The 13225-nt window shown below is 37.7% G+C and overlaps 1 protein-coding gene across 1 annotated transcript; it reads right to left on the minus strand.

Moving 5' to 3' along the window:
* Window positions 1–354: 354 nt before the first annotated feature.
* Window positions 355–5806, minus strand: LOC127632942 (adenosine receptor A1-like). The gene is made up of 2 exons (XM_052111786.1): window positions 5010–5806; window positions 355–1579 (listed from the first exon to the last, which is right to left on the minus strand). The coding sequence occupies exons 1-2, from the start codon at window positions 5408–5410 to the stop codon at window positions 919–921; spliced, it is 1062 nt and encodes a 353-aa protein (XP_051967746.1). The 5' UTR covers window positions 5411–5806; the 3' UTR covers window positions 355–918.
* Window positions 5807–13225: the final 7419 nt, after the last annotated feature.

Consider the following 13225-nt stretch of genomic DNA (forward strand, 5'->3'; position numbering starts at 1 on the left):
TCAGACCTCAGGCAGTATCATTCAATCTAGATGTATATAGTTCCTTCCTGTTTTTTGGTGCACAGCTTTTATCAGGCTCACTAAATATTAAGTGTGTAGAGACCTATCTACATTTTTGTTTCATTTCAGCATTATGCAGTGAGATCCAAGGCTGCATTTCTAATACTGATGAAAATATGTTTTAATTATCACAAAAACAAATATTACAATGTAACACGCCAGTCATTTTGGTTACATTTGTAACACCAATGGACCTTTTCATTTAGAACAAAAATAAACATTTCTAGTATCTGGACCAGAATCTGGACCAGTAAGATCAATCAAAGGTCTGCTTAATGTAGCATGGGTCTACTTCCCTCTCTGAAAACTGAGGACTTGCACCAGTCTTGAAAAGCAAAAAAAAAAAAAACATAGTCCTTTTTTTAAGGTAAGTGTCCCTCTCTATGAGAAGACTGCTATGCAACTGACTTAGCAAAATAGTGGTGAAGTTGGTTGTCATCTCAAGCCAGCTTTGAAACTTTGTGAGCTCTTTTGCTGTCAATACATAAAGCTCTTTCTTTTATGGTAGCCATATTAAAATGTGTGAGTCAGAACACAATGAACATTACAAATATTTTTTCCACAGATGTGAGTGCCAATTGGACCATGTGGCTATTTCTCTGAAAGAGGCCACTTTCATTTATTTAATGGTCTCTCACTAATGATGCCATTTATTCTGTGCACCATTGATTGGAAAACTGAATTTTTCAAGGAAACACTTCCACTAATGTCACATCCACTTTTCTCCATTGCAATAGCATATGACTTCTGAGTTCTGGCAACTGCCAGCATACTTTTCAGACTGCATTTCTTGAAGAATTCATCTAAAATAATAGATAAAAAAAAAAATCTCATCTAGAAACCATGTTTAGTGTTTAGTCAGATGTCGCTGTGTCGCAGTCTTCTCTCTTTGCTATCTCTTCGAAGGCTGGGCCGATCATCCAAACGTGTAACCTCCGTGCAGCACACGTACTGTTTCCAGATCTTAACGAAAGCATTCCGGAATTTTTTAATGCGAAACGCATAAACAATGGGATTGACGGCAGAGTTGCCATGACTGAGTAAGATAGCAATATAGAGCATGTACATGGAATTGTCACAATTAGGGCAGAAGAGAGTGATACAATTCAGGATATGCAAAGGCAACCAGCTAACAGCAAACAAAAAAAGCACCAGGGCAAGAGATTTGGCCAGCTTTAGTTCTTTTCCGTAATATCGAGTAGGGTCGGTCTGGTTGGTAGTGACTTTCTTATTAAGCTGCTTGTGGATCATGTAGAATATCTCAGCGTAGATTAGCAACATGAGAACGAGAGGTGGCAGTACCCAGCCGAAGAAGTTGAAATAGACCATATACTCCATACTGATGACGTTCTCAAACTCACAGGTTACAAGAAGGTCAGCTCCTAGAGTGCCGTTGGTCTGCCGTAGCTTCTCCAGATTGTTCCAGCCCAACATAGGCGTCAGGCCGACTACAATGGACACCATCCAGCACACCACAACAGCTGTGCCTGCACGCTTAGGAGTCACCACTCTTTTATAGCTGTGGGGGGGGGGAAATTATACTTTCAAAATTGACAATTAAAGCGTTAGATCGCCCAAAATTGAAAATGTTCTAATTTTCTTACCCTCATAACATACCAGTTGTGTATGAATTTCTTTCTTCTGCTGAACATAAGCAATCGTTTTTAGAAGAATATCTCAGCTCTGTTGGTCCCGAACTTTGAAGCTCCAAAAAGCACATAAAGGCAGCACAAAAGTAAAAATGACTTAAATATTGATCTGTTTCACCCACACCTATTACATCACTTCTGGAAATATGGATTTAACCACTAGAGTCATATAGGTTAATTTTATGCTGCATTTATCTGCTTTTTGGAGCTTCAAAATTCTGGTAGCTATTCACTTGTATTGGATGGACTAACAGAGCTGAGATATTCTTCTATAAAAACGTGTTTTGCAGAAGTAAGTTATCCACATTTGGGATGTCATGAGGATGAGTTAATGATGAGAACATTTTTGGGTGAACTATCCTTAAAGGTGCACTAAGTACTTAAGGACTTACACTGACCCCTAGGTCCTGGAAGATGCATCAATAGTTTTTAGTTACAGATGCCAGAAATTCACTATATACAGAGAGCCATAATTAATTTAATCCTTGAGTGAAAGTGTCCAATAACAGGGCGGTTACTGAGATTAAGCAAGTAGTAGGCTATTCGGCTGGTCACGTGATCCTAAAATGGAAGCCCCCCTTGAAGGGACCCTCCCAATGTTTAATTAAAAAAAACTTTTATAAGATTACTGATATGACTGGAGTCTTCTTCTTATTTGGATGTCTAAGAATTCATACATATGTTTAAAAATTACAATGAATTCCTTAAGGAGTAAAACATTTTTATTGGGGAAAAATTACTGAGTGCACCTTTAAGAAAAATACAAGCAATATATGAAAGTATGCATAAACATTAATGACTAAAATTAGGTCTATTTTTAAGGAAGTGCCTAGTCTTAACTTTAAAATTTGTTTTGGAACTGCAAATGCATGGATGACAGCCTCTTAATATGGAGTAAATAATTTAGATCCCTTTGAATAATCGTATGGAAATTAAAGGTCAGTGATCCACTACACAAACTCTGCTAGGGCGGACACACATTCAGATTCATCGACAATACCTTCTCTGTACAAAGAGCAGCAGGTCTTTACAGATAGCACAAATGAGGCTAGTGAAGGATGCCATCCACTCAGCTGGCAAATTGGCACAAGTCAAACAAGCAAATAACTATGCACTTGTCCAGTTTCATTACAGCACACAAACTCAAACCAGGTTAAGAATGTTAGAATTCGATTTACTTTTTTTATCTTTTCCTCTGTGACATGACACAGAAAGAAGGTACAACAGTCTCTCTTAAGTGTCATTTTTTGTTATTCTTTCTTTGTTTAGAGTCATCTATATGCATTTGAATATTTTTTGGTTTTACAACTTATGTAAAACATGGAACTACAGCTTCATTGTCTTCACACAAAAAAGGCAGGGCAGGAAATTAGGCTGTTATCGTTTGATGGTGAATTAAAAGAAACTTCCATAACCAGCAATAAATTCAGGAACTATGCATAAAATAAAATTTAAAAAAAGCCAATTATCTATTGGTTAAATCTGTCTTAACCCTTGTATGACCTTTGGGACAGTTTTGTCTTCTTCGGGGTTTTTTTTCTTTCGATCATGTTGGCTGCGTTAATGCCAACAGATTAATTTTTGCCAAAGGTGTGTATTTTTAGGGGAATTTCTCTCTTTTAGGGTAATTTTGATATTTGATAATTCAACCTCAGTCCCTATAATACATCGTATATAATACATCAATACAACTTGACTTGACTTTAAACCATGGGTCTGTTCGCACTTACACAAGCGCGCACACACACACTGAGACTCGTGTCGCGACCGACAAATAGAGCTGCACCCCCACTATTTAATCAATACAACAATTTCTATTATCCAAAATATTTTTTAATGTTTCAATGTATTTCGCCCTAAACAACCTCACATAGCAATAGTGGAAGAACCCGCGGCCCTAACCCTCTCTAATTTTTTGAGTTTCTCTCTTTCGATCCCCCAAATACAATCTCACAGACACACACACGTGTGTAAACGCACTAAAGTGTTACTCCAGTAAGTCCTCGAGTAAAGCCCGTTCCTAGTTCTAACGTGAATTTCTTCCTTCAAATAGGTTGTGTATGAAGGCACTCCCCATATGCGTTAGTAACGCAATGTCAAGTGGACTGAAGTCGTAAGGGAACCAGAAAATGTCTTTAGGTGTGGTAACCATGGTATAAGTGGAATAATTGATGACAGACTGTTGAATTGTTGAAAAATAATGCACACCCGAGCTGTAACACGGGTGTGCATTATTTTTCAACAATTCAACAGTCCGTTGTCAATTATTCCTTATAAATAATGTATGCCATTAAAGCATACAATCACAAATTATATGGTGTTATGCTTTCATTCCAGAGCCCTGGCTTAGAAATTAGATTTTTTTTGTAAATATTTTCCACCAGATGGCACCTGGTAGCCAATGGAGCAAATACATGCTTTTTTCCTATTTTCTGTATTATAGAGTACTGCAGGACAATTGAGAGTGTGTTTTGTACGTGTGTATTGGGAAATGTGTGTGTGTGTGTGTGTGTGTGTGTGTGTGTGTGTGTGTGTGTGTGTGTGTGTGTATTTATCACTTTGTGGGGACCAAATGTCCCCATAAGGATAGTAAAACCCGAAATGTTTGACCTTGTGGGGACATTTTGTCGGTCCCCATGAGGAAAACAGCTTATAAATCAAACTAAATTATGTTTTTTGAAAAGGTAAAAATGCAGAATGTTTTCTGTGAGGGTTAGGTTTAGGGGTAGGGTTAGGTTTAGGGGATAGAATATAAAGTTTGTACAGTATAAAAATCATTATGTCTATGGAAAGTCCCCATAAAACATGGAAACACTACGTGTGTGTGTGTGTGTGTGTGTGTGTGTGTGTGTGTGTGTGTGTGTGTGTGTGTGTGTGTGTGTGTGTGTGTGTGTGAAACAACAGTGGCATTATGTAAACAAACTGGCATTTAAAGGGTTAAAATCCTAAAAATGAATGAATATTTGTTAGTAATGATCATGACTGATGTTAGCTAAATATTTAAATTAGTGAAAGTGGAAAATATGGCAGTTTTTGGACGATGACACATTTGTCCTCAAAGGGCCACTTGTGTAACTTTTTTTAAATTGACGCACAATTTAAGCTTGAATTTCGAAACTGTGAAATAGTGCTTGTAATCTCAACTAAAAAAACAAACAAAACAAAAACAGGCATATAATAACAGGCATTTCATACTATCAGTCAAAACAGAACTGAGAATATAAAATGAAGGACAGAAAAGAAAAAATGTAATCGTGAAACGAATAAAGTAAATAATACAAACTGGCATCTTGATGTTACCTCATTGGTATCTTGACTCTCAGATAACGATCAATAGCAATAGCCAGGAGGGCAAGTATTGAACTTTGAGTTAGTACCAGTACAGTACATGCCACAAGCAGACAGCTGTAAAAATGAGTTTTCAATCCGATGCTTATGGTTATAGCCAGAGGGATAACAAGTGCTCCGATCGCAATGTCCGCCAGCGCCAGACTGACGATGAAGTAAATGGTCGTGTCCCGTAAAGATCGGTTAATTCTCACAGCCCAGACCACCATCACATTGCCAATAACAGAAGAAAGGGCAATGAGCACCTCCATGCCAATGTAAAGAGCAAGGACATCGGGCATCCTTGCGAGGTGTACGAGAACGTCTGTTGAACAGGATAAAAGAAGAATCCCAGGTTTAAAAATACGGAGCATTCATTCAAAGCTGGCCGTTTATTCTGGGTTACATCTCGCTGACAAAGTTACATTGCGCATAATGAATAAAGAAGTTGTGAGGATCGGAATCTCTCCTAAATGCATCCGCGGCATAATCATCATCATCACGTCCCGTCTCGAGTGTCTGGTAGTCCAGTTCCAAAATGATCCAAAATGAGTCACTTCAGACTCTTTACGAGCACATAGCCTACTCAGCGCATTAGATTCGGTCACAGTTCATCAGGACAGCGTGACTCAACACCTGTGCAAGAGTCAATCAAGACAGCCTATAGATGGATCAAAATTAAGTCCAGACAAATGTCAGTCGATTCTGTGAGGTTTGACGTTCACCTTAACTGAAGACAACGTCCGATGCAATAGTCTCCTCAATCAGATGCTCTATCACCAAGGAAATGCAAGAGAGCGCAGCAGACGTGCGTAACACCACATGATAACGTAATAAGTTGCAGGTACAGATAACTCCGTTATCGCAATTTATATCTCTAATCCTACGTTGAAAATTGATTGCGAAACATGGATTTCGCAATCGAATATACGCCCCTGTAGGCCTTACACTTAAAGGGATAGGTCAGCCAAAAATAAATACAAATAAACTATCTCATCATTTACTCGCCCTCATGCCATCCCAGACGTGTGTCTTTCTTCTAGAGAAAACAAATTAAGATTATTAGAAAATATCTCAGCTCTGTAGGTCCATTCAATGCAAGTAAATGGTGGCCAGAACTTTGAAGGTCGAAAAAGGACATAAAGGCAGCATAAAAGTAATTCACAAAACTCCAGTGGTTAAATCCATGTCTTCAGAAGCGAAATGATATGTGTGGGTGAGAAACAGATAAATACTTAAGTTATTTATAAAATATAAATCTCAACTTTCACTTCCATATTCATCTTCTTTTGATATTTATCGATTCACATTCTTCGTGCATATTGCCAGCTACTGGCTGGTCATAGGTGGAGATTGCAGAAGAAAGAAAGTCATAGCTGAGTTCGGAATTGCATATTATCATACTTCTCTTACTATTTCTGCCATATACAGATATTGCACAAGTAGTATGAAAAGTATGGGTAGTATGCAAAACAATTACTAAATAAACTTGATGAATATACTGTATACTTCTATAATGGTCATGTTTTCAATTTATGAATTTAAAGTCATATATACGGTGCATCCGGAAAGTATTCACAGCGCTTACATTTTTCCACATTTTGTTATGTTACAGCCTTATTCCAAAATGGATTAAATTCATTATTCTCCTCAAAATTTTACAAACAACAACCCATAATGACAACGTGAAAGAAGTTTGTTTGAAATCTTTGCTAATTTATTACAAATAAAAAATGAAAAAAATCACATGTATTCACAGCCTTTGCCATGACACTCAAAATTGAGATCAGGTGGATCCTGTTTCCAAAGATCATCCTTGAGATGTTTCTACAACTTGATTGGAGTCCACCTGTGGTAAATTCAGTTGATTGGACACGATTTGGAAAGGCACACACCTGTCTATATAAGGTCCCACAGTTAACAGTGCCTGTCAGAGCACAAACCAAGCCATGAAGTCCAAGGAATTGTCTGTAGACCTCCGAGGCAGGATTGAATCGAGGCACAGATCTGGGGAAGGGTACAGAAAAATTTCTGAAGCATTGAAGGTCCCAATGACCACAGTGGCCTCCATCATCCGTCAATGGAAGAAGTTTGGAACCACCAGGACTCTTCCTAAAGATGTCCACCTAGCCAAACTGAGCGATCAGGGGAGAAGGGCCTTAGTCAGGGAGGTGACCAAGAACCCAATGGTCACTCTGACAGAGCTCCAGCGTTTCTCTGTGGAGAGAGGAAAAACTTCCAGAAGAAAAACCATCTCTACAGCACTCCATCAATCAGGCCTGTATGGTAGAGCGGCCAGATGGAAGCCACTCCTCAGTAAAAGGCACATGACAGACTGTCTGGAGTTTGTCAAAAGGCACCTGAAGGTCTCCCAGACCATGAGAAACTAAATTATCTGCTCTAATGAAACAAACATTGAACACTTTAGCCTGAATGGCAAGCGTCATATCTGGAGGAAACCAGGCACCGCTCATCACCTGGCTAATACCATCCCTACAGTGAAGCATGGTGGTGGCAGCCTCATGCTGTGGGGATGTTTTTCAGCGGCAGGAACTGGGAGACTAGTTAGGATCGAGGGAAAGAAGAATGCAGCAATGTACAGAGACATCCTTGATGAAAACCTGCTCCAGAGCACTCTGGACCTCAGACAGGGGCGAAGGTTCATCTTCCAACAGGACATCGACCCTAAGTACACAGCCAAGATAACAAAGGAGTGGCTACGGGACAACCCAGCCAGAGCCCAGACTTTAACCCGATTTAACATCTCTGGAGAGATCTGAAAATATCTGTGCACCGACACTCCCCATCCAGCCTGATGGAGCTTGAGAGGTCCTGCAAGGAAGAATGGGAGAAACTGCCCAAAAATAGGTTTGCCAAGCTTGTAGCATCATACACAAAAAAACTTGAGGCTGTAATTTGTGCCAAATGTGCTTCAACAAATTTCGAGCAAAGGCTGTGAATACTTACATGTGATATTATTTTGAATAAATTTGTGTGATTAAGTGATTAAATCAAAATGTATTTGATAAAATGGTATAAATGTTTTTAAAAAAAAATGCCAGCATGAACACAAATAATTTATATAAGACATATATTTGAATTCCAACATATGGCATGAATGTACTGTATATATGGGCAAGTATCACAGTAGCCACAGTATTTCCATTTGATATGCTGGTTGCATAATTGCTTCTCCATTATTTAAAAGAAAAAATGAAGTCATCAGAATTTTAAATGGACTCTTAATAGATGGCACAGTAACTTTGGCTACTCTGTGGTTTTTATATCAGTTATTGAGTGAAATTATTTAGATAAACGATACAGTTACATTATAGTGATTCATAATTGTGATTCTGCATGGAGAAATGTCAACGTAAAATATGGAAATGTTCTGGTTTGTATTTCCATATCATAATTTCTGGAAAGCAAGATGCAAATGAGTTTAATGTTTTCCTGTCCTTCCTTTTTGATGCCAAATGAAGGGCACCTCACTAATAGGCTTCACACTGTTTACATTGTCTAATACTATAAAACACTTTCTCAAAACCATACAGTACCAACAGTAGAAATAAATGTAGAAATTTAATGGATAAAGAATGTAAAAATGCTAAAGTAAAAACTATTAATCGGTTAACTGGTAATTACTTTACCATATACTGTGAAAATTAATATTTTATTTAAAAGTATTTTACAGTAAAATATTGTAATTATATATATATATATATATTAGAATGTAGTATGATTTACTGCATAATTAACAATGAGTATTTATATTATAACAAGACAATACATGTACCTTTATGGTAAACAATTGTTACATTTACAGTGAAAAACAATAATTGGATGTCACTGCATCATCCATCACATTTTGAAAAATGTACGTTTCATTTGGGTTTCATTTATGTTACATTTTATGTTGTTTAGTTCATGTTAATTGCATTATTTTAGTGTTGTATTTGGTGTTTTGTGTTTGTGTGACTGACAATGTGCACTGTCTATATGCATTTATTGGCCATTGCTCCTGGAAAGGCTACTCATGTTTAAATTTAAGTCGTCATACCATGGTGGTTAACAGTACATTTTAAAAGTACAACACAGAATTTCAAAGTTGCAGTGTGTTGGTATATTGACATTATTTAATTTAATCATGTATATAGTATTGAACTGTAAAATATACAGTGCAGACACCAACACAACATTCCATAATGCCTGATACATGGTCACAGTATTTTTTACTGTGATTTTCTGGCAACCACATCTGTTCTTTTACAGTAAAATTTACATTTGTCAAAATTGTACAGCTTTACAGCTCAGATGTGAACTCATTTAAGCTGAAAAGTTAGATTGAGAAAAATGATCAGTGTTCCATGTGCAGTTGGAAAAGAATGTCTGGATACGTTCAGAGTACAGCAAATGTAGACAATTGCATAAAAAAAAAAAAAAAATCAATTCCTGGTTATGTGTGTTCTGTATAAAGGACATGAAAACATCAGTCATTCCTCATGCATTTACTTTCTCTACATCAGATCTCAAAATCAATAAACCTACAGTGATGTTTATGACCACAATACACAGCTACAGATTTTGTGAATGTTTAACAGAATTGATTGTATAAGCAAAGTGCTTTCACAGATCTCAATCGCCTCTCTCACAGACAGACAGCCTGGTGCGCACTTCCAAATCAATTGTGCATACTTAGAATAAGATGTGTTGAGCCACATTCCCCTTTGAGCAGTCATTGGTTAGGTTCCTAAGTTGGTTTGCCATCAGCAGGTGGCTTGTAAACAGACAAACAGCAGACATACTGTACATCATATAACAGGATGTATTCTCACCACTCATTATGTGTGCCTATATCAAAAAAAAAGCTAATATGATGCACTGGAGAACAGTGACCAAGCTTGTTGTTGATATTTTCTCACCATTTAGTTGACCATGTCAGGTGGGCTGCTTTTTATGCCACTACACTTTAAAACATGAATTGCTAAGAAAATGTTAAAAGAAAAATCAAAGCAACATGATGCATTGAGAATTCTCTCAACAACTGTCATAATAATTGTCTGCGGTGGCTTTCCTTGTTTATTTACTAAATGCAAATGTGGCAGGGCGGAGGGCGGGGCCGGGTCGTGATCCTAGACCAAGCAGTCTACTTGGCGATCGTGATTTCAAGCTCAATTACATTTCCTATAGCGCCATCTAGCCATAGGCGGAGTTTGACATTCGAGCCAGGGGGGGGGGCAAAAAAAAAAAAATAAATAATAATAATTGTAGCAGCTGGGACCTGCATGTCCTATCAATAGACCTTTTTCACACTCCAGGTTTTGGAACGCGGAAGTAAACGATTGCAGGGTAAACTTCGACAACGGTGAATGGGAGATCACAGCAAATATTATTTTCACTTACCCATTTGCCCCAAGACCAAAAGAAAAAATCAACTATTACGTTTGATTGACTTTCCATATAAGGAGAAAAATAGAGAGTGGTGGAATAAGACGTTAAAATTTGAGATGATGCCAAATTTACTGTCACTCCCTCAACAGCTTTAATAGAAACCCCCTCACAGCTGTGGTAATTAATTTTTTTAACGAATTCCATGGTAATATAACACAAAGCATAATGTTATAAATTTACTCTCAATATTTTAAAAATTAATAAAATAAAAATATTCCTGAGATTTTTTTTCAAATTATTTTTTACCGTTATTTATATATTTTTTTATTATTATTTTTAATGCAAAGAACATATATTCGTGAGATTTACGCTGCTACATAAGGCGGAAACGCGTCATCGCCGTCTGTGAAAAAGGTCTATTGGGGAACTCAGCACTAGCACATATGGACAAAACAAACATGCTAAATAAACACATATTTATTTTTAACCCAAGAAAAAACAGTAGGCCTACAATACAATCATATTTGTAAACCGGTAGAACTTCGCATAAACAGCCACTTGACTTCGCATCGCATCTTCGTTCGGAACTTCGGACACAATTAGGATCAATGAAATGTGGACCACTTTTGCACTGTTAAAATATTATCTTCAACCAAAACGAAAAGATTTTTAAAGTTTTTCTTTCCTTTTTTCAAAACACATTGTGGTAATGAGAGGGATTAAAAAACAAGTTAGGCCTATATTTCGCATTTTGTTGTACTTCATGGAACATTTAAAACATTTTGAGAGGGAAAAATTAACACAATCACACAATACTCTCCACTTTTGAAACACATTGTGGCAAAGTTATATTTCGCATTTTGTTGTAGCCTACTTCATGAAACATTTAAAACATTTGGGACAGCTGTGTTTTTCTCCAAGATCATCTTTGTTGGTGTTACCTGCAGCTAGCGCATCTGTGGGCGTGGAGTGAACGTCAGGACTGCTAGCGGTTGCTGCTGCTGCTGATCCAGAGCTGCTCGGTGTTCCCTCCAATTTCACAGCAGTGTCTGTTTGCAGATCGTCATCATCGGTTACTGTTGTTTGTGTTGTATCCTTAGATCCCGATGAATGACTATTTGTGTCATTTGGAGCTCTACGTTTTAAAAATCTCCTTATGTCAATATTTTGGTGTAACGAGTCCGACCACATAACTGCGCTATTACATGGCCTATCACATGACCCAGAGCCCTGAATTTTTTTTTTGTTTACTAAAGCAGTATATAAAATCAGATGTATTACCTACCACCATTTAGTTGTTTTGTGTTATTTAAAATATTTATAATATCTATTTTAAACAATGCAATAATTTTTTTTTGTTGAAAAAATGCAATTACCCGTTTCAGCCACCGGGGGGCAATGCTCGTGCCTCATTATCATTATCGTGCCTACACTGCAATGGCCAGATTTGAAAGTGAAAAAGGAGTTATATTTTGGTCTGTTCTCACCCAAAACCAACTGGATTCTGGCCACCATTCACTTTCATTGTGAGGACAAACAGAGCTGAGATATTTTTCTAAAAATCTTCATTTGTGTTCTGCAGAAGAACAAAAGTCATACGCTTCTGGGATGGCATGAGGGTGAGAAAATTATGAACATCCCAATTTTTTTGAACATCCCAAAACTCTACACTATTAAATAATAACAACAGCTTAAATTTTATCATTGAATAGAGGTGTGCTGTTTGGGTTTCTAAGTAATAGAAATTAATTTACATATTATAGTATTTGAAAAAAGAATGCTGATATAAAGTTACTGCATTTCTTACAGTGTGAAATCTTTGGATGCTTTGGACATTGCAAATCAAAGTGGATCAACGGTGTAAATGGGTCCACAGCAGAATGAAAGGAGGACACAGGGAAACAGACTTCTCCTGCCACAGATAATATTTTAAATTGGCAACTTCAATGGTTACAGCTTCACAAAACTCATTAGCTTCACAGGTACGTAGTTTCACAAACTCATTAGCTTCACAGTTATGAACACTCATAAACTCAGCTTCACATATACCATGGACTTTCTTGTGCCAGGCTCTCGCTTCCTCTCTACTGGTGGCATGGCTGCTTATATGCCGCTTTCCCCATGCTCAATGGAATTAGAGACAGGTGTTATGGGGCTTTTCCACTGCATGGTACAACTCGACTCAACTTGACTCTGCTTGCTTTTTGGGGGTTTTCCACTGTGGTTAGAACCTGGTACCTGATAGTTTTTTTAGTACCACCTCGGTCGAGGTTCCAAGCGAGCCGAGCTGATACTATATGTGATGTCAAAATCCTACAGATCACTGATTGGTCAGGGAGAATCGTCACTTCCAGCGTCACTGGATTTCCAACATGTGACATCAACCTGCTAGTTTTAAAGTTAGCAACAGTGATAAGAGTATCATTTGTTCACGTGACTTTCGAGTTGTGAAAAAAGAAATGGCTGTGCGCAAAAATGTATGCTATCTAAACCGGCGAGCAATGGCAGGGGGAGTGCCCTGGACTGGCGTTGATCCACGATGGTATGTTTTGTTATGTTAACTCTATTCTCTGCTTGAAAGCTTAACTTTATTTAGTTGACAAGCTACTGGAAGCTTGCTTCTTAAACATCCAGGCCAATTTAACTGTTACACTTGTGTAAAATCACCATGCAACAACTGCTTTATGCAGCACAATGAGATAGTAGCTAACAGCTAGCAGTCGTGTTATTGTTTTGGTCAGTTTGTGTCGTGTTTAAGATGTTGTCAAGGCAGTTGAGGCGGTGCAACTATGACAAGC

Source organism: Xyrauchen texanus, chromosome 39, assembly GCF_025860055.1.
Source record: "Xyrauchen texanus isolate HMW12.3.18 chromosome 39, RBS_HiC_50CHRs, whole genome shotgun sequence".
Lineage (NCBI taxonomy): Eukaryota > Metazoa > Chordata > Actinopteri > Cypriniformes > Catostomidae > Xyrauchen > Xyrauchen texanus.

What these genes read in the sequence shown, in the direction of transcription:
- LOC127632942 (XM_052111786.1), bottom strand. Translation starts at nt 5,410, where the DNA reads ATGCTCCGTATTTTTAAACCTGGGATTCTTCTTTTATCCTGTTCAACA. An exon ending in AGAGTCAAGATACCAATGAG is followed by an intron (nt 1,580 to 5,009) that starts GTAACATCAAGA and finishes CCCCCCCCACAG; the next exon opens with CTATAAAAGAGTGGTGACTC.